General features: G+C 39.7%; 1 protein-coding gene across 3 annotated transcripts in view; it reads right to left on the bottom strand.

The window, feature by feature from the left end:
* sestd1 (SEC14 and spectrin domains 1) overlaps positions 1–21,545 on the bottom strand; it is an 84,094-nt gene that overhangs the window by 12,217 nt on the left and 50,332 nt on the right. For all 3 annotated transcript variants that reach the window (XM_055637879.1, XM_055637880.1, XM_055637881.1), the window contains 5 exons: positions 21,311–21,424; positions 8,934–9,031; positions 6,007–6,062; positions 3,356–3,567; positions 109–231 (listed from right to left, as the gene is read on the bottom strand). In XM_055637879.1, the coding sequence (XP_055493854.1) occupies positions 109–231; positions 3,356–3,567; positions 6,007–6,062; positions 8,934–9,031; positions 21,311–21,424 (603 nt within the window). The remainder of the gene's footprint in view (positions 1–108; positions 232–3,355; positions 3,568–6,006; positions 6,063–8,933; positions 9,032–21,310; positions 21,425–21,545) is intronic.

Below are 21,545 nucleotides of genomic sequence, written 5' to 3'. Positions count from 1 at the left end.
CCGGTATGAATTCTATTAGAAAAAACCTGTCAAGCATAACTCGTACATTCCCATATCTATTTATACTAACTACAGTTTTTTGTAAAAGTTGCAGAATCAGTCTCTTACACTGTGCTGACTTTCTATTTCCTCATGTTTCTGCTGCAAAGCTTGTGAAGCTCGGATAGAATCTCCAATTCCCCACTGCGTCCTGAGTTGTTCTGATCCAGGTCCTTCCAACCAGTTCACAACCTAAAGTGAGAAAATATTCATCAAGACACCATTAGCCTTGAGTATCATGATGCAAAACAGTGAAATGGAAGGAAAAAGCTGTGGCACAAACAGGTATGGCACAGACGGTGCAATAAGGAACATATAATTTCAGCTTATGCATTAGTTGCAAATCTTTCGTCTTTTGATACGATTGGTGTTGGTTTCTTAAATGGTATCTGATGCATGCGTTCACAGCATGATGCAAATTGTGTCGGTCACCGTATCAATTAATGCATTAGTGTTTTCATAGCCAACGTCACAAAAAATATTCAGTGGCTGACAGATATCAACATATAACATTTGATGCAAGCAAAAAATAGATTTCGGTGCAACAATTTGAGTTATTTATCTTCTTAACCTCTAACCATCCTGCTTTGTATTGTATTGTATTCAAATTTATTGTCATTGTCTCAATTAGGTTGCTTACAGTAATGTTTGAGAGGTCAATAGGTCATACAACATAAGATGCGAATATACCCCTGCATCAGAGGTGTGCATGGGGTGAACTGATAAATCCTTGTAATTTTTGGCAGAGATAAGGGCGTGGTGATTGTGGCTATAGCCACTATTGGTAAGACATGGCATTTTGCACGCAAGGTTACTGATTTTCGGCAAGCAATGCATTTCACACCAAATACAGCACATTCTCATCCAAGGGGATCCATCCCTCAAAAGGATTTCTGTACATCACCGACTAATATTGTATGCAAAATGTTTTCAATAAATTGCAGAACTACGTGTCATCTCCCCTTCCTTTGAAAATGTGAATGTTTAATACTGAAATTCTATATTTTAAGGCTAAACAGTATACATCAAATGAATGACTTACTGATTATCACATGTGGCAAATCTTCAAAGAGGATGTTGCTGCTGATCAGTCAACAACTGCACTGCCCTAATGTATCAACTCAAATAAACTAAAATGTGTTCTTTCACACTTTCCATAATTTTGTAAGTTCACTGTTCACTATTTTAGTTTTTTTAAATGTAGGCTATGCAATTTGTATGCATAACCTATCCTGTGCTAAGGTACTACTAAAACCGCAACATTTAAAATTTTAAAAGGGGATGCAAATTAGACGAGAATTTTTTTACTTTCTTTTCTCACCTTCCTTTTCTCACTTTCTGATATCACACACTTCTCTATTTCTTTCCTATTTTTTTTCTGTCCCCTTTTTATTGTTAAAATAAAAATAATAAAAAGCTGTACATGAATTGTAACATGTCAATATATACTACGTATCTATGGTACCATATTATTGTACTTACTTCTAATTTTTTTTAAAAAGTGTCTGCTGCCACAACGGTGTGGTCTCCCAACGCAATATTCCACCACTTAGCCGTTCCCCCAACGCAACTTAACCCGTTCCCAAATGTAAGATTCCAGCATTACCCTGCCTACCTCAGAAGAGGACTTAAAAAAAAAATCCAATTGCACTTCCCCTGCCTGCCGCATCAGTTCCAACTGCAATACCAATTGGCCTTCCCCGCTTGTTGAAAAATCCCATTGAGGTGAAAGGTTCAGAGTGTTTCTGTCTTGCAACTTTGTATCGAAGTGTGTTGGAAGCTGGCAGGAATGATTTTAACAGTAAAAATCTTGTGAAAGTTGGCATTTTTAAAGCTTTAATTGCAAATAAGGTGAAATATAAGATGAAATCTTCAGTGAAGCTGATCACTGCTAGCGAGCCATTGTGATGCCAACAGTTGAAGCTGGTTTTTTTAAATTCAAAGTCTTTGTTTTAAAAAAAAAACTTTAATCAGTAATAAGTCGAGAAATAAAGCATAAAATGTTCAGTGAATATGTTCTCTGCCAAGAGGGGGGAAAATGTGAATCAGAATATGTAAAACTCTTGTGAAAGTTGGCATTTTTAAAGCTTTAATCACAAGTAACTTGTCAAATATAGGATGAAATCTTCATGTGAAGCAGATCACTGCTAGCAGAGCCATTGTGACGTCATCAGTTGAAGCCGGTCGTTTTAAATTCAAAGTCTTTTGATTTTTTAAAACTTTTAATCAGTAATAAGTCGAGAATAAGTCGAGAAATAAAGCATAAAATGTTCACTTAAGGTGACCTCTGCCTTGAGGGGGAAAAATGTCAATCAGAATATGTAAAAATGTAATCGTTACCATGTAGTGTTTTTGGAAAGATGTAAAGAACCACATATACACACACACACACACACACACACACATATATATATATATATACACACACGTACAAGATCAGACTTTTAATAAGTAGATGATTATAAAATTGCTTCATATTCTTAGAAGTTTGCATGTGAATTCCAGATGCACAAACACCAGATAAATGAAAATTTACAGTATTTGGCACAACAACTGATTCCTGCCACAGTATTCACAGATTGTGCAGAAGCTTTTCCTTGGCTTGTATGGATAGATCTCCCCTGCTCTTTCATGTCTTCTAACCAAGGGATCCACTGCTGCTTTGAAAAAATCCTTTAGCCCCCACTCTAACCAATGTGCACTTTAACCACATGAGATTTTTTTCTATTACAAATCTCAATTGTGGAGCACAGAGACAAATAAATAAATGATGGGTCTTTGTCCCAAACATTATGGAGGGCACTGTAAATACCCCTATTAACTTCTCCTTTAAGTGCTTTCCATAGATGTGGTGTATGTGGAAATCCAGAAAGCTTTTGTAAGATGTCCACAATGACCGCAAATTGTAAACAGTTCTTGCACTTCTGAAGTGCCACTAAAATTGGATGATTCAGAGGGGAAAAATTGTAGTACAAACAGAAATTCAACTATCAAATGGCAACCTGTTAAGGAAGGAGGAGGTGAGAATGAAATAAGGATGGAAAGGTGAGAGGTCATAACTTGGAGGCTTTCTCTTCTTAATAAATATGAGATTTGAACAAGGCACAAGGAATACAATGTTAACATTTGCTGATTACATAAAAAGTTTGACAGAGTACAAGTTAACAGCATAGTCAATTTGATAGGTGGATCACAAATAGAGGTTGACGTTAACCAGAAATCTCCTTTGGCTGTAGAATTTAATCCCAAATAGTAAACAACAGATCAGATCAAACCACTACAGTTTGCTGAAATATCTGATATTATTATTATTTACCTGCATGACTTTTTGCTGTATCTCCTCAAGTTGACTACGTTTACTACGTTGTCTACAGACTTCTTGATATCGAGTGTATTGTTCTCGTAGAGAATCTAGTAGTTTTACTACTTTGGGCTGAGCTAACAACTCATCATCCATTGGGGACCACGACATGCCTCCTTCCAATCCATTGAAACGCCGTTGTTGTAACTCTGATAATAGTTCATGACCTTCAGTGTAATGTTAGAAAATATTTAAATATTTAGTGCATGATTCTCACAATATATACATTGGTCAAAACATCATTCATCTGAAAAATGAAAGTTTAAATTTGTAAAAGGGTATTTAATGGGTAGCTTGATTAAGGAAATGTTTGCAAAGGCACATAATTTCTTGTAAGGCTTATAGCTGCAGCTTTCCGACAGTACTCAGCCACTGAACGAAAAACAGACTGAGAATTTGCTGTCATGCAACTTTATGCTTTCACTGGAGAAATCTTCAGGACAATAAAATAGAACAAGAACAATAGAATCTAGACCATAGAACAATACAGCACATGAATAGGCCCTTTGACCCACATTGTTTGTACCGAAAATAATAGCAAGTTAAACTAGCCTGTTCTAGATATTATACCATATCCCTCCATTGCACTTCAACATGCCTATCCAAAAACCCCTTAAACGCCACTATCATACAAGCCTCAACCACCTTCCCTGGCAGTGCTTTCCAGACCCCCACCACTGTGTAAAAATTTGCCCCGCACATCTTCTATCTTATAAATACATAACTAAAACTCTGATCTTGTTATCTTCCGGTTTGGCAGTCTTTCTATTTGCGCAAAAATGGTTTGCGATAGCGCTACGATTTTTTGCCAGTTCACTCGCCGTTCTCCTATACTCCGATTGCACCAAGTTTTGTTCCGATTGGTTGAATGTCATAAAAGTTAGCGAGATCAATCTCTTCTCCTGCCCGTCAGCGCCGAACAGATTAGTCTCTTCCCCTGTCATTCCTCAGGACGGTCCACCCCTTCCTGCGCCATCACGTCTTTACTAAAGCTCAGTATGGCCGGCGGAGGTTTCCAATCGGACCTACCGAGGAACCCGAAGCATCCCAGCCCAGTTCCAAGCAGCCCAGCCCCGCCGCAAGCAGCCCAGTGTCGGAGACCCAGCCCAGCCTGGAGCCGGAGATGTCGCCAAACAGAAAGGGGAGACTCTGATCCCGGTGGAGGAGAACGACCAGCGCCCGCTGTGAGTCCCCATTGCACCGCCAATTCCAGCCACTACCCCTCTGGTCTCCCTCGCTGGCTCCTCTCCCCTCTCCCCCATGATTTCCCTCTCTCCCCCATGGCTCTTCCCCATCTTTTCTCCGAGCTCACTCCACCTCGTCCACACACCTCTCCTCCCGCCCTCACAATCCCCCCGCCCTCACAATCCCCCCCCACCCAACCCCCCCCCCCCCCCCCCCACAAGCTCCCCCCACAAGCTCTGTGCCCCCCACGTCCCCTGCCCACACCCCCCCCCACCCAAATACACACCCCGCCGCTTACACAACACCCCCGCCCACACCACTCCCCCGCACAAGCCCCCCTGCCCACACACCACTCCCCCCCAAGCCCCCCTGCCCACACACACAATCCCCGCCCACACACACCCTACCCCCACCCCCCCCCCCACAAACACCCCCCAGCTGCCCACATCCCCCCCCCCCAGAACATCCCCTCCCCACAACCCCCACAACCCCCCCCCCGCCCCTGCTCACACATCCCTCTCCCCACAACCCCCCCCACGCTCCCACAACACACCTCCCCTGCCCCCCACAAACCCCCCACACACATCCCCCCATTTCTCACCGCCCCTCCCCTCCCATACATGAAGAGGAGGGGGAGGGGGTGCTTGAGGATGAGGGGAAATGATCCGCGCCTGCGCAGTTATGTGTTATGGGTGAGCGGCAGAATATTGCTTTGCGGGAACGGGTTGCGTTGGGGGAATGGGTGAGTGGTGGAATATTGCGTTGGGGAATAGGTTGCGTTGAGGGACCAGGCCTCCCGTGTGACTGGGACCCAACAGGTCATTTGTCTAGTCACCATAAACATTTCCCCCCTCACCTTCATCTTCTAGTGCTGGACATTTCCACCCTGGGGAAAAAAGTCCTGATTGTCTACCCTATCTATGTCTCTCATATTTTTATATACGTCTATCAACTCTCCCCCCCTAACCTCCGACATTCCAGAGAAACCAATTCAAGTTTATCCAATCTCACCCTGTACCTGAAACACACTAATAATGCAGTCAGCATTTTGGTAAACCTCCTCCGTGTTCTCTCAAAAGCCTCCCCATCTGTTCTGTAATGGGGTGACCAGAATAGCGCACAATACTCCAAATGTGGTCAAATGACAGTACGATGACAGAGCTGCAATAAATTAGTTGGCATCCCAATCAAGAAGAATTCAGCAAAGTTTATTCAAAGTTTAAATCAGGTTGCAGGGAAGAATATGGTGGTCCTCATCTAAAATGTAGTGCCAATAAACATGGCAGGGCAAAATTAAAATTAGTCATTTTAATTACCTAGTTATCCAAAGTAAATAAAAACATTGTTCTACTAAAAGTAATTGATAAGATTATGAAATTCTTTAAAATATCTTAAAATACACATTTATTACCAAAAGCTACCTGTTTGCAAAACCGTTTCTGGATCCACAGAAGGAAGAAAACTGTACTCTACAGGTCTGCAAATTAAAAAAAAAAGAGAACATTTTTTTTAGATGCCATTCAGGAAACAAAGCAAAATCAAACAAGTACAAGTTATGGACACTAAAAACGATAGATTCATTTTTCAAACATTTTATAAAGGTCGTTACGAGTTTGATTTGGCCTTTGAAGTATCTGAAGTTTATCCCATCAATTACACCAATAGATACTGCATCACTTCTTATATACAAAGTTAGTCTGAATTCAGTAAATTTAAATCCATGAATAATTTAAGATATAAAAGTGTTCATTTTATATTTCAAAACACACTTGACTTGAAAATAGTTCTTTGTAAGAGGGTCTGAGAAGAACAACACGTGAAAAACAACATTACTCAATATGCTTGTTATCTGAAATAAACATAAAATGCTCAAAATATTCAGCTGGTCACTGGACAGAATGTAATGGACAGAAAAGAGTTAATGAGTCAGGCTAACCACTTAACAAGGACTATTAACAGAAGCCACTAATCTGGAAATTGCTCAGAGGTGCTCGTAATTTATCTACAAACTACCTGTACTGCCATTTACAATTGCAATTTCAGGAAGTTTAAAACTCTTGCATTCATATAGGAAGTCACAAACTCATTGGTGGCACCCTGGTTGAGGTTTTGTCAAACTGCATTTTTGTTGGACTCCCATATCGCCTAGTAGCAACCCAAACTTGCTGCAATTCCTCAACACATGCAAGGGTATTGCTGAACCTGTGCCAAGGTAGAAATGGTGTCGGAACAAGAAGTTCTTTCATTGCAAAATGGGAATGGCTGTAAATCTTAAGGGTAAATATTATGCAACTCATCTTTTGAATTAAAATGTTTATATACATTTTCCTGACTGATTAAAAAGGTTAAGTTTTTAATTAAAAATATTTGAGAATATATGAAACAGGAACACAGGAGTAGGTTGCTCGGCACCTTGAACCTGCTTTGCTTTTCAATCTTGACCTCGTTGTCACTTTCCCACAATTTTCGCATACCCCTGGACTCCAATGCAGATCAAATCTCTGGAAATCTGCACTTTCAATGTACTCAACAACCTCTACAGCTTTCTGGAATTCAAAATTCCCATTATTTGTGAATCTAAGAGAAGTAATTCCCCTTCACTTCTATCTTAACTTCTAAACAATGCTTTCCTGTTCTAAATAACTTTACTGGGAGAAACATTCTCATCAGAATCTTAATAAGATCACCTCCAATTTTTCTAAACTCCAAGCACAACCTTCCCAATCCTTCCTCATATGTCAACCCCTTGACCCCAGGAAACAAACAAGTGAACTTGTTCAATATTGCCTACAATGCTAGTATATTAATGCTTAAATATTAAGACCAAACCGAATACAGCACTCCAAGTGCTATCTCACTAATAACTTGGAAGGTTGTGTCATATTGCCTTACTTTTATACTCTTATTCCGAAATTGTTCTGGTCTGCCCATGTTACAACATAATGTCATGCAAGGCTCTTCTCCCACTAAGGGCGGGATAATTTAGAATTGGAACAATTTTTGGTAGCACGTCCATTCCAGCAGATCGGGAAAAAGTTCTTGCATTTTACATAGGTCTGTGCACTGCTGACAGCAAATACTACCATTTCAATTGTTTTTCCTCTCTTGCACAGATCTACACATTTTTTTTACCAACTATTTTTATTCAGTAACTATGTGATACTGTGCACACATTGAAGCTTAACATTTTAAAACTTTTTAGAGCAGCTTAAAGGATTAATAATTCCCTGTAAACTTCAGTTGGTACAAGTTTACAATTAGAATTAATACAAATCTTTCAAAATAAATTTAAAATGCACGGCATCTGTCAACTGAAAATCAATTAACCCAATTAAGAAGGAAGAATCTCTATGCAAAATGCTAAAATAATATTTTCATCTGTTGAAAGACCTGCGGTATACTTCCAGCATTCTCAATTTTCTTTATCTACTGATCCTAACTATTTACCAATTACGTCAGAAATAAGCATGTTATAAATATGAAAGTCAATCATTCAGAACATTTTCTTGATATATTTCAAGAAAGCAAGGGAACGAGATGAGAAAAACAGGTTCAGAACTAGGTCACAGAAATCCAAATATGACAAGGTCAAGTAAGCAAGTGAATATTACATATTTTGAAAAAGTTGCTGTTCTTTTTTCTGGTTTCAAAGTGCCCAACAAATTCATTTTATTCTGTTATCCTCTGATCCTTTCATCCTCCAGTGAAATAATAATTACAACTTAAGAATTTTACAAATTATTTACATTTTAAAGCTTGATGTCTTTGGACAAAATATATAAATTACTAAAAATTGTGATGTAAGTCAATAAAACCACAAAGCAAATTATTATTATTATTTGGAAAAAAGGAAGTCGTACAAAATCGGTATTGAATCTTGAAGAGATCACTCTTTGTACTTGGTACTGTTCTGGTCTATTAAATGGATATAGAGGGACTGTGGAAAAGCAATTCCAAAAAAGATTTACTAGAAATCCAGAAAAAATGTGGGCCCCTTTTCCACAGGAAAGAAAAAGCCGAAGAGTGATAGATAGACAAAAAGCTGGAGTAACTCAGCTGGGCAGGCAGCATCTCTGGATAGTAGGAATGGGTAAAGTTTCGGGTTGAGACCCGTTTTCAGACTGAGAGTCAGGGTAGAGGGAGTTCAGAGATAAGGAAGTGGAAGGTGTGAAAGGTCTATCTTCGAGGGGTGATAGAGATGTTTAGAATTACACAGTAATTTATCAAACGTTGCTACTGCCATTTTGTTTTCATTTGTGGGGATAAGGCATAACTAGATGCTATCAGTAAAAATTCACATCGTTTTTCATTAAACTGCAAAATCACCTTAAAAATATTTTATTTTTACCTTTCTTTTTCCTGTTGATTGCCTCTTTCAGATCCATTATTAATTAAAGCTAGTTCATCCAGCAATGATGTAGATTCCTTTGTGAATTTTTCAAAGACCTGGAAAAATTAAAATATTTTCCAAGTTAAAAACAAGCCACACAGAGATGCAGAATATTTTATGGAGATTTAACAATGTGGATCTAGCCAGAAAAGGTTAATACAAGGAGATACGAAGAACTGCAGATGCTGGTTTACAAAATACAACACAAAGTGCTGGAGCAACTCAGCACCTCTGGAGAACATGGACGGGTAACATCTTGGGTTGGATCTGATAAAGGGTCTCGACCTGAAACGTCACATATTCTCCACACATGCTGTCTTGCCTGCTGAGTTTATTCCAGCACCCGTGTCTTTAAGATTAATACAAGACTACTTTCATTCAGAAAAGGAATCTTGCAAAGTTCTCTTAATTTACCATAAACTACCTGAAAGAAAATATACACACTTCCTAACTTCACAAAATTGATTTATCATTTCAAGAGATCTATCCTGATGTTCAGGAGTGTTTGTTGAACAGTGTTATATTTCATTCCTTTCACACATGAAAGATACAGTATTTCATAAGATGATAAAGTAGACATTTGGTTAAACCTTTACAGTTATGTTTGTTTTTGGTGTGCCTTTACACCAAGCACAATTTAATACCTGATTTTATTACATGCTTGTTTTTGCTGTTTCAAAATGAAATAGAATTAAAACATTTTACATATTTCAATATGGAGTGACGGCTATATCTTGGGGAAACCAAGATATAGATCCTCAGATTTGGTCTCCAAATTATTGCCATAGAGGGAGTGCAGAGAAGGTTCACCAGACTGATTCCTGGGATGTCAGGACTTTCTTATGAAGAAAGACTGGATAGACTCGGATTGTACTCGCTAGAATTTAGGAGATTGAGGGGGGATCTTATAGAAACTTACATAATTCTTAAGGGATTGGACAGGCTAGATGTAGGAAGATTGTTCCCGATGTTGGGGAAGTCCAGGACAAGGGGTCACAGCTTAAGGATAGAGGGGAAATCCTTTAGAACCAAGATGAGAAAAACATTTTTCACACAGAGAGTGGTGAATCTCTGGAACTCTGCCGCAGAAGGTAGTTGAGGCCAGTTCATTGGCTATATTTAAGAGGGAGTTAGATGTGGCCCTTGTGGCTAGAGGGATCAGGGGGTATGGAGAGAAGGCAGGTACGGGATACTGAGTTGGATGATCAGCCATGATCATATTGTGAATGGTGGTGCAGGCTCGAAGGGCCGAATAGCCTACTCCTGCACCTATTTTCTATGTTTCTATGTTAAAATAAGCATGTACAGGTTCGGAGAGAAAAGGGTTCACTGCCAGTAACTACTATCGTTGTTTATGTTCACTATTTCAGCAATAAAATATAAAGGATTGTTGTTCCCTAGTGAATAATAAGATGGCAGCTATGACTGGATCATCAAAAAAAAAAATCACTTCATTTATTTTAAAATGTTTTCACTGCTCCCACAAAAGTTGTCAATTATAAATTAACCTGTAAAATCTTCACAGAATACACCTGTCCATTGCATCCCATGTAAAAATATCAATTATTTGATTGCTGATTTCCTGGCATTACAGTGATCAAGTATTCAAACTAAATATATTTAGATGATAGAAACCAATTTTCATTAACCATTATGTGTTTTTTTTTTAAATATTATATCTGGTACAATTTTAAGCATTATGTATATGCAATACTGTTCTTTACACAAACAATATTATATCTGCTAAACTGGAACATGGGAAAACAAGCAATGACTGCAAAAACCCATGAATTCTTTTCAGAAACCTGAGAGTACAAGCATTGGATTATTGATGTTTAGATTAAAACCTACTTTCCAAAAAACAATGTGTTCTTGCTGATTCGAGATACTGCAACCATTTCTTAGTACGTGTGAAACTGTACGTGTGGAACTGTACAAGAAACTTTGATACTCTGGCCATTACACACAAGACAGGCACTCAAACAAGGCAGCTACTTTCACTGGCTTGGGAAATCTTACATTTGATTGAATTATCAAAGTATATTCCAGCAACTGCCAAAATATAGTCCATAAATATTCTGAACACGTTTACTACAAGTAACACAAGGCTGCAAAGAAAGACGCAAACATCCTTTTTCTTGGCAGATGTTGGACCACAAGCTGCCAAGCAATCTGTACAATGTGTGCAGCAAACAATAAATGCGCTGATTCAGCACTCTCTACCCTGAGATGGGCACTGGTGATTCATCTACTCTGAGCAACAGCAATTCCTGACTGAATTTGGAACTTGAATAAGGCCACACTCACATATAGTACCAGGATTCCCTGAAGAAAACTCAGTGAATTCAATCAATTCATTCAGTCATTAAAAAAAATAACCAAGGGATAGTTCCAATGGGTAATGCAGAATAAAAAAAAAAACATCTGCTGAAGTAGATTAATGGAATACCTATCTAAAAGCATTAAGGAAATGACAACATTTCTCAGGAATGTAATTTGTGAGGTAAGAAAAGATCCACGTTGTTCAAAAAAAAATTCTTCAAAGCTCATTGCAAGTTTTTGCCAGAGCCAAAATGCACCATGCAATAGTCCCCAAGAGATGAGATCCAGATAAAGAATATTGGCAGTATTCTTTTCTTTAGTGCTACTGAGACGCAACTGACATGCTGCAAAGTGGGAATCTGTTAAATTCAGTGTATTGTTTTCAACACCATTCATGTCCTAAATCTGTGATGATGTGCTTAAACTTGGTTTCTTATATTAATGTCAGGAGCACCTTTCCTTTTCAGGTTCATTCCACCTTTCTGTCTATGGCCTTTAGCTGCAGTGCCATAAACCTTCATAAAGGCAAAACTGGCACCAAGATTTGTGCTAAATTTAATAAGTACATTCTTGTGCAAATTAATAGAATTAGTCTGAATTTGCTTTTTTTTTTTACATGGTGAGTTTCTGTTCCCAACATAAGTCAAGTCAACTTTGTCACATACACATACAAGATGTGCAGTGAAATGAAAGTGGCAATGCCTGCGGATTGTGCAAAAACTACAGAACAGAATCAGTATTTGCATGTTAGAAAATAATTTTTTACAAAAGACACAACACAACAGTAAATTAGTACAGTAAATTAGTCCCTGGTGAGATAAGAGTTTACAGTCCTGTTGACCTGTGGGAAGAAACTTCTTATATTTTTCTGAAACCCGACCTCTCTAAAAAACGTTCTTCTGGTCATTTTTCAGGTTTTCATTTCCAGTGATTTATCATCATTTGAAAAGAACGTCAAGCAATTCACAAAACAGATATCAAGCAATTTGCAAAATGGATATCATGCCAAAGAGGCGAACTAAGATCATAACCTTGCATCAACATTGCTCAAAATCACACAAGAGATTGCAATATTGGTAGAGGTAACCAAAGCTTCTGTATCCAGGATTGCCAAGCTAAGGCCTGAAACTGGATCACTATCGCCTAAGAGGAGAGGGGCAAGTGCAGCCCACAAGCGATGAGGCCTTACTGATTTAGGAAAGTAAGAAGGATCCAAGTAAGACAAACGATGCCCTGAAGAAAGATTTGGAGGCAACAAGAGTCTCAATAAGGTCAAGCACTATGTGCTGATGGCTCAATGAAGTCAAACTGCTGCGAAGAAGAGGAAACGATACCAGTGGGCCTTAAAATATGAAGATTAGACATGTGAGGACTAGAGAGAGGTGTTCTTCAGTGACAAAATACACTTCCTGGTTCAGGGCTAATATAGTCGATATGTTTAGAGATCATTTGGGAGAGCAGGTGAGAAAATGCCTCATCGACCAGTTCATCAAACATCCTGAAAAGATCCACAAAGTGCTGGAGTGACTCAGCGTGTCAGGCAGCATCTCTGGAGATTATGGGTAGGTGACATTTTGGGTCATAGCCCTTCTTCAGATGATAGTGGCGGTGGAGAAGATAGCTGTAAGAGAGGAGAGGCAGGCCAGAGCCAGGGAAATAATAGGTGAATGCAGGTGATGGGTTTTTGATAGGCAGCTGGTTGGACATGAGATAATAAGACAAAGTGTGTGAGATAAAAGGATTAAAGAGTAACAGGGAGAAATACGGAAGTATCGGAGGGGGAAAGTAGAAAAAAGGGAGAGTCCAGCTGGGGCACAGGGGAAAGAGGGGGGGGGGGAATTTTGGTTAGTCACCTAAAATTGGAGAATTCAATGTTCATACCATTAGGTTATAACCTACCCAAGCGGAATACGAGGTGCTGTTCCAACAGATACATGTGGCTTTGCAATGGAGGAGGCCAAAGACAGAAAGGTCAGTATGAGAACGGGAAGAGGAGTTAAGATGGTTAGCAACCTGGAGATACAGTAGGCCTTGGCAGACCAAGCACAAGTGTTCAGCCAAACAGTTGCCAAGTCTATGCTTGCTCTCCCCGATGTACAGGTGGCTAAATTGGGAACACCGAATATAGATGAGGTTTGAGGAGGTGCACATGAATCTGTCTGACCTGGAACGACAGCTGGGGTCCCTGGATGGATGCGATTTCCCCCTCCCTTCCACCTACATTTCTTTCGGTGTGATCAATCATCAAGGAGAGACTGAAAGGAAAGGAATATACCTCGAGACAGAAGCTCATCGTGGCCATAATTCAGCTGTGGTGTTGAGATGCAAAAACATCCTGTGCAACTGTTAAAATCTGGTCGATTCTATGCCAAATCCTGTCAAGGACTTGATAAAGAACATATAATGTATCAAAGACAGAATGGTATGATAATAAGGAATAAAAGATAGCCATAGGACATATAATGTTATATCCTAGTGTAGGCTCGATTCAATTAATTTGCACAAGGATGTAACTAGTCAACATATGTCACTATTTACAAAATGTATCAAACAACTCAGTAACAATCTAAAAAGGAATCAGTTGTATCCTGGTAGGTTGGTAATTAAAATTCCTTTTGGAATCACAAGGGGCAGGCATTGACTGGTAGGATACAGATGGGACTTGGGGGAGTCTTGACCCACTCAATGCCATTTTAATTAAAATGGACTAAATTGTTTAGGCTTGGTGAAGTTTCTTTGTTGCTTAGAGCATGTATTATTTACTGCCTTATCCTCTCACAGTAAAGCTGTATTTTCATTGAAAGTGCACCGCAATAGTTAATACTTTCAGTGAAATTTATTGAACATGACAGTTTCCAATTACAGTTCTCTAAACATGTGTCTGAAGAAGTTTATTACAGTTATAAAATAGATCTAGCTGTGGTATGCTTAATCAAAACTAGCTTATACTGTTTATGGAAAGAATTAGGGAGGGGCGGGTGAAAAGTATTATGAAACGTATAAATAGTAAAAGATTACAACATGGAGGATGGGAACCTAGTAAAGGTTAAAAAATGGAACATGGAAGCTGTGTCAGTCAACATACCAAATGAGTACTTTGTATCTGTTTACCACGAGGGTAGAGGGCAAAAGTAATAGCAAAGAAAGTTATATTATTAAATACAGTGCCCTCCATAATGTTTGGGACAAAGGCCCATCATTTATTTATTTTCCTGTGTACTCCACAATTTGAGATTTGTAATTGAAAAAAATCACATGTGATTAAAGTGCACATTGTCAGGTTTTATTAAAGGGTAATTTTTATACATTTTGGTTTCACCATGTAGAGATTACAGCTGTGTTTAGGCATAGCACCCCATTTCAGGGCACCATAATGTATAGGCGTTTGTAATTGCTCAGGTGTGTTTAATTGCCTCCTTAATGCAGGTATAAGAGAGCTCTCAGCACCTCGTCTTTCCTCCAGTCTTTCCATCATCTTTGGAAACATTTATTGCTGTTCATCAACATGAGGACCAAAGTTGTCAAAGTCAAATAAGCCATTATGAGTGAGAAACATGAATAAAACTGCTAGGGACATCAGCCAAACATTAAGCTTACCAAAATCAACTGTTTGGAACATCATTAAGAAGAAAGAAAGCACTGGTGAGCTTACTAATCGCAAAGGGACTGGCAGGCCAAGGAAGACCTCCACAACTGATGACAGAAGAATTCTCTCTATAATAAAGAAAAAAACCCAAACACCTGTCTGACAGATCAGAAACACTCTTCATGAGTCGGGTGTGGATTTGTAAATGACCACTGTCCGCAGAAGACTTCATGAACAGAAATACAGAGGCTACACTGCAAGATGCAAACCACTGGTTAGCCACAAAAATAGGATGGCCGGGTTACAGTTTGCCAAGAAGTACTTAAAAGAGCAAACACAGTTCTGGAAAAAGGTTTTGTGGACAGATGAGATGAAGATTAATTTATATCAGAGTGATGGCAAGAGCAAAGTATGGAGGAGAGAAGGAACTGCCCTAGACTCAAAGCAAACCACCTTATCCGTGAAACACGGTGGTGGGGGGTTTTATGACCTGGGCATGTGTGGCTGCTGAAGGTACTGGCTTGTAGATCAGTCACTATTCCTGATCCATGTCGGGTATTTGTACTGACTTCTTATGGAATGTGGTCTATCGCATGCGTATTATCCAGCGATTGGTTCTGGGCATATTGATAAGAAATGCTGGTATGTGAAGAGGCTATGTTCACAGTCTCCCACTCTTTTGGCTAATAAAGAACTTTATATGAAGTTAAACAACTTATCGTTATTGCTACTTCATACATGGTGTCAGAAGTCTTCTTCTGGAACAACATTTGCTTGAACTTCGCGAATTTTTCTCTCTTTATCTTCATAAGAGGGATTGTAAAGTCTGTTTGCTGAACACTCAAGGCTGATACATTCCGGAAACCGGAACCGCTCATCTTCGACAGCAACATCGGAGAATGATGGAGCCTCTTCGAAGAAGAATACGATATTTTCATCGCAGCTGCACACAGATAAGCCAGCTCAGGCTCAAGCGAATATTCTCCTCAATCTCGCAGGACTGGAAGCTATTGAATGTGCAAAGCAATTTGTGTACGGAGGAGACAAGGCAGCCTGCTAAAGGCGCTGGACTCAAAATTGTCATCCCTGTTGAATCGAGAGGATCCTCAATGTCTCAAAAGGAAATTTCGACAATTGTGAAGCCCTCGAACCAATCTTACCGTGGAACGCCTCAAGTTCAACGCACAGAATCAGACGGATGATGAGACAACTGAATAGTTTATTTGTGCTTTAAAGAAGGAAGCAAGGAGCTGCAGATTTGGAGAGCTCTGTGGTGAGATTACAGCAAATCCCATACGATCCTACGGATTACACGGATGCAATGATGGGGACCAAAGACGAAAATGTTCTTATAAGTGATGGACATGTGACTGTGGACCCTGAACAGTTTTAGGATCAAGTGCCGGTGTCTGCACCTGTGATATCAGTGCCGGTGGAGAAATCGCCTATGAAGAAATCGTCTGTGAAGCCTGTGCCTATGGTGGCATCACCTGAGAACTGACAAGACACGTGCAGGATGGGTCCACAAGCCAAATCCCAAATACAAAGACTGAAGGTTTTATCATTATAACCGTTCTTGCTGATATTGCTTTGCTGTAGTTGTTAGTTATTTGATCATTTTATTCATTGTTTCATTAGCTTTGCAATATTACATGTATGCATTATATTACCTGAAGTTAAATGACTTATCAGTATTGCGACTTCATACATGGCTCACTAATCTTCATTGATGGTAGCAGCATAATGAATTCTGAAGTGTATAGACACATCCTATCTGCTCAAGTTCAAACAAATGTCTCAACTCATTGGCTGGCGGTTCATTTTACAGCAAGACAATGATCCCAAACATACTGCGAACAAAGGAGTTTTTCAAAGCTAAAATATGGTCAATTCTTGAGTGACTGTCAATCACCCGATCTGAACATGGCTTCTATATGCTGAAGAGAAAACTGAAGGGGACTAGCCCCCAAAACAAGCATAAGCTAAAGATGGCTGCAATACAGGCCTGGCAGAGCATCACCAGAGAAGACCCAGCACCAGGTGATGTCCATGAATTGCAGACTTCAAGCAGTTATAGCAGGAGATGCAACAAAATACTAAACATGACTACTTTCATTTACATGACATTGCTGTGTCCCAAACATTATAGTGCCCTGAAATGGGGGAGCTATGTATAAACACTGCTGTAATTTCTACATGATGAAACTAAAATGCATAAAAATGGCCTTTATTAAAATCTGATATTGTGCACTTTAACCACATGTGATTTTTTCTATTATAAATCTTAAATTGTGGAGTTCAGAGGCAAATAAATAAATGATTGGTCTTTGTCCTAAACATTATGAAGGGCACTGTTTATTAAAAAATTATAGTTGCGAGGTATTAGAACAGTTGATTGAATGTAAAGCTAGTCATTCTCACGGACTAGATGGAATGCATCTTAAGATCTGGAGAAGAGGGAGAAATCACAGGTACATTAATACTATCCCTTTTAATACCATCTGGATTTGGAGGTGGTGTCAGACGACAGGAATGTGGCAAATGTTTTCCATTGTTCGAAATAAGGCAGTAAGAATAAATCTAGCACCTGCATTTCACTCAGTTATATGTCATACTAAGATTTAGACAGATTGATCCAAGGTAAGATTAATATCACTTGGAGAAAAGTGAATTACGACAAACCCACGTGGATTTGTTTAGGGTAAAATGTATTTAACAGCATTTTAAAAATAAGATCATATCAACAATGAGGTTAATGCACTTGAAGTAGTAGACATTGATGTACTGTAGGTTTTTGATATAGGCTGCTTACAGGCTTATCAGCAAAGCTTGAAGCAGATAGCATGAAAGAAACAATAATGGCATGAACTTGAAGACGACAAATAACAGGCTCCAGAGCTGAGCAAAATAGTTTTTTTTTGGACTGAAGGAAAATAAGTGGTTGTAATCTTCAGTGTGAGGACTATTATTTTTTTCCCCAATCTATATTAATAGCCCAGACTTTGGGGGGGGGGGTCTCAAGTCACAATTTCTAAGTTTACCCATGACACAAGATACGGTGGTATTATGAAGAAAAGAGAACAGTGATAAACTGCAGCAAGGTATACAACGTATTAAACCCAGGTCCTTAGAGCCAAGGCTGCAACAACTGCTGTGCCACCATGACCGTCTTGCTTTCAGTGGAAACTATTTCCTTTTAATTACATGATTCTTTACCAATGTACACAATCTTACATTTGTTCATGTTAAAATCTTTATCCCTTAACCAGATTCCTAGAAAACAATTGCTTTCCTTTATAGTAGAAATTTAGCCAAATAACTTGATTAATTATAAAACATGGTAACATCACTGTGTAGGAAAGAACTGCAGATGCTGGTTTAAATTGAAGGTAGACACAAAATGCTGCAGTAACTCAGCGGGACAGGCAGCATCTCTGGAGAGAAGGAATGGGTGACGTTTCGGGTCGAGACCCTTCTTCAGACGTTACTTTTAGTACCAGCTTTTTTTATTATTAATCATAATCATAATTCCAGCAGTCACTAATCTACCTTGATCTACATTAATAAAATAAAAAGAAAATGATTCTATAAATATACAAACTTGTTTCTTCAGGCATTGTGCATATCAAATGAATTAAACACAGCATGTAATCCAAAAATGTCATTAAAATTCACGAAGGAAAGCATCACAAATACTTAAATAACACACAAATAAATTATCCGGGCCTTTATTCCTATTACGATCAATGCTGCAATAATTGAAGTCCCCATTGTTACTGTCCTGTTTGTTATTTTGTCACTTTCGATTTGTTCTGTTTCTGATGTACCTTAAAGTGCAGCTATTCCTTTCTTTTTATGTCAACACACTGGTATAATTTGATGATCCTTCTATCATAAAAGCTCTTTCTCACGGTGCGACCTGACACAAGACTTTAACATCGTGGGAACCTCCTGCGATAACAGTACGGCATTCGTGGACCACCGAGGACCTCCGTGGCGCTAACGGCAGGTAGTCGTGTAACTTGTTAAGGTCGGGAAAAAATTCAAACATTTTTGAAATTCTCCAAGAGTGACTTGAGCAACGTTGCAACATTGTATGAACGCAGATGCCAGTGCGATATCCGTAATGACTCTTGCGGGTACCGTGGGAACTCCTGCGAACTGTAATATGGGTTGAGCACAACACCGGCTGAAAGGAGGCCATCGAGAAGCAGATTTTTTGAAAATCTTTTGGCATTGGCTTTTTTAAATGTTTTATGTAACTTTTTTTTTTATGTGTCTTGAGTTCTATGTGCAAATCCTTTTCAGTTCCAGGTATCAGAGCGTTGGAAGCAGGATGCCAGAGGCCACTCAGCCACTCTAGCCTGCCCCCCCCACCCACACACACTTACCGGGCGCAGGTGGGCATTGGGGAGTCTGAAGACGTCTGCCATGGTGCAAGCCATCTGGAACTTGGTCATCTGCTCATTGCCAGACCAGTGGAAAACCCCACTGACCGAGGAGTCCAGTAGGGAGGTATTCCGCATCAGCAGAGGGACCGCACAGTAAAGCAAAGCAAGATTCCAGCTGTGATAGTTTACAGTCAACTGTTCTCCCTCTACCCCCCCCCATCTCTCCCCTCTCGCTCACTTCCCCACCCCCCCCCCCACCTCCCCTCCCTCTCTCCCGGGTGGGGGAGAGGGAGGGGATCGGGGATTGGGGCTCCCCGCAGGTGGTGCTCGGACAGCTGCTGACACATCAAGGCACGTGGATGGGGATTGAGTGATGGGGGGGGGGGGGGGGGGATCATGGTATGGGGAGGGGAGGTGAGTGGTGGGGGGGGGGGGGGGGGTGCGAGCGTTGGAGAGGGAGGGGAGGGGGGGGGGCACTGACCTGTAGCCATCGCTCGGACAGCTGCCGGCACACCAGGGCCACGTGGGTGGGGTAACGTTGCTGCCAGTGGTCTACGCTGGCCATCCGCTCGCACCCCTGCACTGGCCCGAAGAGTGCGGTTACCATCCAGCGAGTGGGCTGAACATCGGGCTGCCCGTAGCGGTGGCAGCGAGGGGTTCAGGTGGCCCCGACCACGGGTGAACAACAGAGGAGGATGACTGAACTTTGGTGCCTTCCCTCACAGTGGGAAACTTTGATACCGCTGTGTGGGTATGTCTATGTTAAAGACTATCATCTTCCGTGCTCTTTTTTATTCGTATGGCTGTTTGGTGACCACAAATTTCACTGTACCAATTGGTACATGTGACAATAAATGTCTCTTGTCTTGTCTTGCCTAATACTTCATAACTGTGTATCCATTATCAGTATCGTGATTCCGTTCAACCCCATCAAGCCTTGTTCCTATCTCACCTGTAAACTCAGTCACCAGAAACATCAACTCAGATCTCTGATCTTGTTTAAGGTAAGTTTTATTCATAGCTCCATTGTCACATGTCTATGTGTCGCTTCATCTGCACAGTAAATTTTGCATAAATGAATAAACTATAAAATACTCCCAAACTTTTTTAGTTTCTTCTGCCTTCCATATTAATCTACCAGCTCCCTGCATTCAATTTCCAGCTTTGCATCTCTCGGTTCTGGAACCAAGCATAGGTTTACATTTACCTGCCAAGCTTATTTATCCACACAAACCTTCTCCCCACCACTTGGGAAGATTTTGGCTGCTGGTTGCCAACTACTTATTTATTGGCTCCATTCAACATTAAACCGACTATAAAATAATCCTTTTTATTTCTGCCTCATCCCTCCTCCAATTTTCCCAAAAGCACATACTTTCTTTGATTATTTAAATTATACCATGGTGCCAAATATTACTTTTAAACATTCCTATATTCAGAAATGCAATATATATATACGTTTTCTGGGACACAAAGTTTTACCTACTGCAGACACTGACATCAGATACGTGGAGTATCATTTATACATTTATATATTTTTAGATCTTCGACAGACAATCCAGCTCCATCTCAAATATTAATTTTGGAGCACTTATATTAAATTCTTCCACATACCATACCAATGCATTCAGTTCCAAGTTAAGGGCAAATCTACATAGCAATCACCTACTCATTTGGACTCCTTCATAAATTGCATAACGTCTCTTCACTCAAGCTCTTAAATATCTGACCATTTTCATGGTGAATTTAAAAGGCCAATGTCTGGTTTGCTCTATCACTCACTTACCCAGTTTTTTTTTACTGTAATTTTTCATTTCAATTCTAGGCAAATTGAAATTCCTCATTGTTCACTCTGGGCACAGATATTATCTGACACGTCATCTCTTGAAATGCAATATTCAGTTAAGTATAAGGACCAATCCATTAAGATATGATTTTATATAATCAGAAAAGCTATAAATAGCTGACCACTCCTATGTAATAAACTAAAATCATAAATGCCAACTTTATAACATATGTAACTTCACAGTACTAACCAATCTTTTATTTAGCCAGTCTATATGGTCGTATAGAAGCGAACCACCAAATTCTTCTGTCAATTGACATGGCTCTATGTAGCGTGTAAGCTTGTTGGCAGATACCAAAATTACCTGTTGAGAATAAAACAAGGCATTTAAACTCCAAAATAAATTTAAAAAAATCACCACAGCAGAATATAATTCCAAAATTTGTACACATCTTTTTGATGAACTCCGTGCATTGCTGTGAAGT

Source organism: Leucoraja erinacea, chromosome 7 (genome assembly GCF_028641065.1).
Source record: "Leucoraja erinacea ecotype New England chromosome 7, Leri_hhj_1, whole genome shotgun sequence".
Taxonomy (NCBI): domain Eukaryota; kingdom Metazoa; phylum Chordata; class Chondrichthyes; order Rajiformes; family Rajidae; genus Leucoraja; species Leucoraja erinaceus.
The sequence above is the reverse complement of the archived record's forward strand: the minus strand, read 5'-3'. Positions and strand labels throughout refer to the sequence as shown.